The sequence below is a fragment of the Meleagris gallopavo genome, unplaced genomic scaffold (assembly GCF_000146605.3).
Source record: "Meleagris gallopavo isolate NT-WF06-2002-E0010 breed Aviagen turkey brand Nicholas breeding stock unplaced genomic scaffold, Turkey_5.1 ChrUn_random_7180001874080, whole genome shotgun sequence".
In the NCBI taxonomy this organism is placed as follows: Eukaryota; Metazoa; Chordata; class Aves; order Galliformes; family Phasianidae; genus Meleagris; species Meleagris gallopavo.
Genome location: NW_011138725.1, coordinates 5033 through 6618, shown reverse-complemented (window position 1 = coordinate 6618; position 1586 = coordinate 5033). Strand labels below are relative to the sequence as shown.

Genomic DNA, 1586 nt, shown 5'->3' with positions numbered 1-1586 from the left:
TGCGTGGCAGTGCTGTGGCCCCACTCGGGGGGTGTCCTGTGTGTCCCCGTGTCCCCGTAGTGTCCCCGTAGTGTCCCTGTAGTGTCCCCGTAGTGTCCGTGTGTTGTCGTGGGTTGTCCCCGTGTGACGCCGTGACGTCACACGTGATCCCGTGTACGACCCCGTGATGTATGTAGCTCCTCGTGTGAGCCCGTGGGGCGCACGTGTAACCCCGTGTGTGACCGCGTGGTGACCCGCGTGACCCGCCGGTGACGTGTATGACCCCACAGCCACGCGTGTGACCCCATGACTGTGTGTGTGAGCCATGCAGGACCCCACAGCCACGTGTGTGAACCCACACAGCCCCACGTGACCCCATGGTCCCCCCCCCTTGTGACCCCACAACGACATGTGTAACCCACGTATGACCCCATGGTGACACATGTGACCCATGTATGACCCCATGATGACACGTGTGACCCCATGGTGACACATGTAACCGCATGTATGACCCCATGGTGACACATGTGACCCCATGTATGACCCCATGGTGACACATGTGACCCCATGGTGACACATGTGACCCCATGGTGACATGTGTAACCCCATGTATGACCCCATGGTGACACATGTGACCTAGTATATGACCCCATGGTGACATGTGTGACTCCATGGTGACACATGTAACCCTATGTATGACCCCATGGTGACACGTGTGACCCCATGGTGACACATGCCACCTCATGTATGACCCCATGGTGACACGTGTGACCCCATGGTGACACATGTAACCCCATGTATGACCCCATGGTGACATGTGTGACCCCATGGTGACACATGCAACCCCATGTATGACCCCATGGTGACACGTGTGACCCCATGGTGACACGTGTGGCCCCATGGTGACACGTGTAACCCCATATATGACCCCATGGTGACACGTGTGACCCCATGGTGACACATGCAACCCCATGTATGACCCCATGGTGACACGTGTAACCCCATGTATGACCCCATGGTGACACGTGTAACCCCATGGTGACACGTGTGACCCCATGATGACACGTGTAACCCCATATATGACCCCATGGTGACACGTGTGACCCCATGGTGACCCATGCCACCTCATGTATGACCCCATGGTGATACGTGTGACCCCATGGTGACCCATGCAACCCCATGTATGACCCCATGGTGATACGTGTGACCCCATGGTGACACACGCAACCCCATGTATGACCCCATGGTGATACGTGTGACCCCATGGTGACACACGCAACCCCATGTATGACCCTATGGTGACACGTGTGACACCAGAGCGATGTCTATGACCCCATAACGATGTGTGTGACCCCATGACGGTGCGTGTCACCCACGCAGGACCCCCCGGCCCGACGTGTGAGCCCATATATAACCCCATGACCCCCCCTCTGGCGATCCCCCCCCGCAGTTCATGGAGCTGATTGAACGTGTGGAGCGCGGCGTGCCGCTGCCGGAGCTGCTGGCAGCCTTCAACGAGCCCAGCACCTCAGACTACCTGGTGGTTTACCTCCGCCTGCTCACCTCAGGCTGCCTCCAACGCCACCGCCGCTTCTTCGAGCAGTTCA

General features: G+C 58.3%; 1 protein-coding gene across 1 annotated transcript in view; it reads left to right on the top strand.

Moving 5' to 3' along the window:
• Nucleotides 1–1279: 1279 nt before the first annotated feature.
• The window catches only part of LOC104916155 (ubiquitin thioesterase OTUB1-like), a 2773-nt gene continuing 2466 nt past the window's right edge, over nt 1280–1586 (top strand). The window contains exon 1 of the mRNA XM_010727136.3: nt 1280–1581. Coding sequence (XP_010725438.1) covers nt 1433–1581 — 149 coding nt within the window. The 5' untranslated portion in view covers nt 1280–1432. The remainder of the gene's footprint in view (nt 1582–1586) is intronic.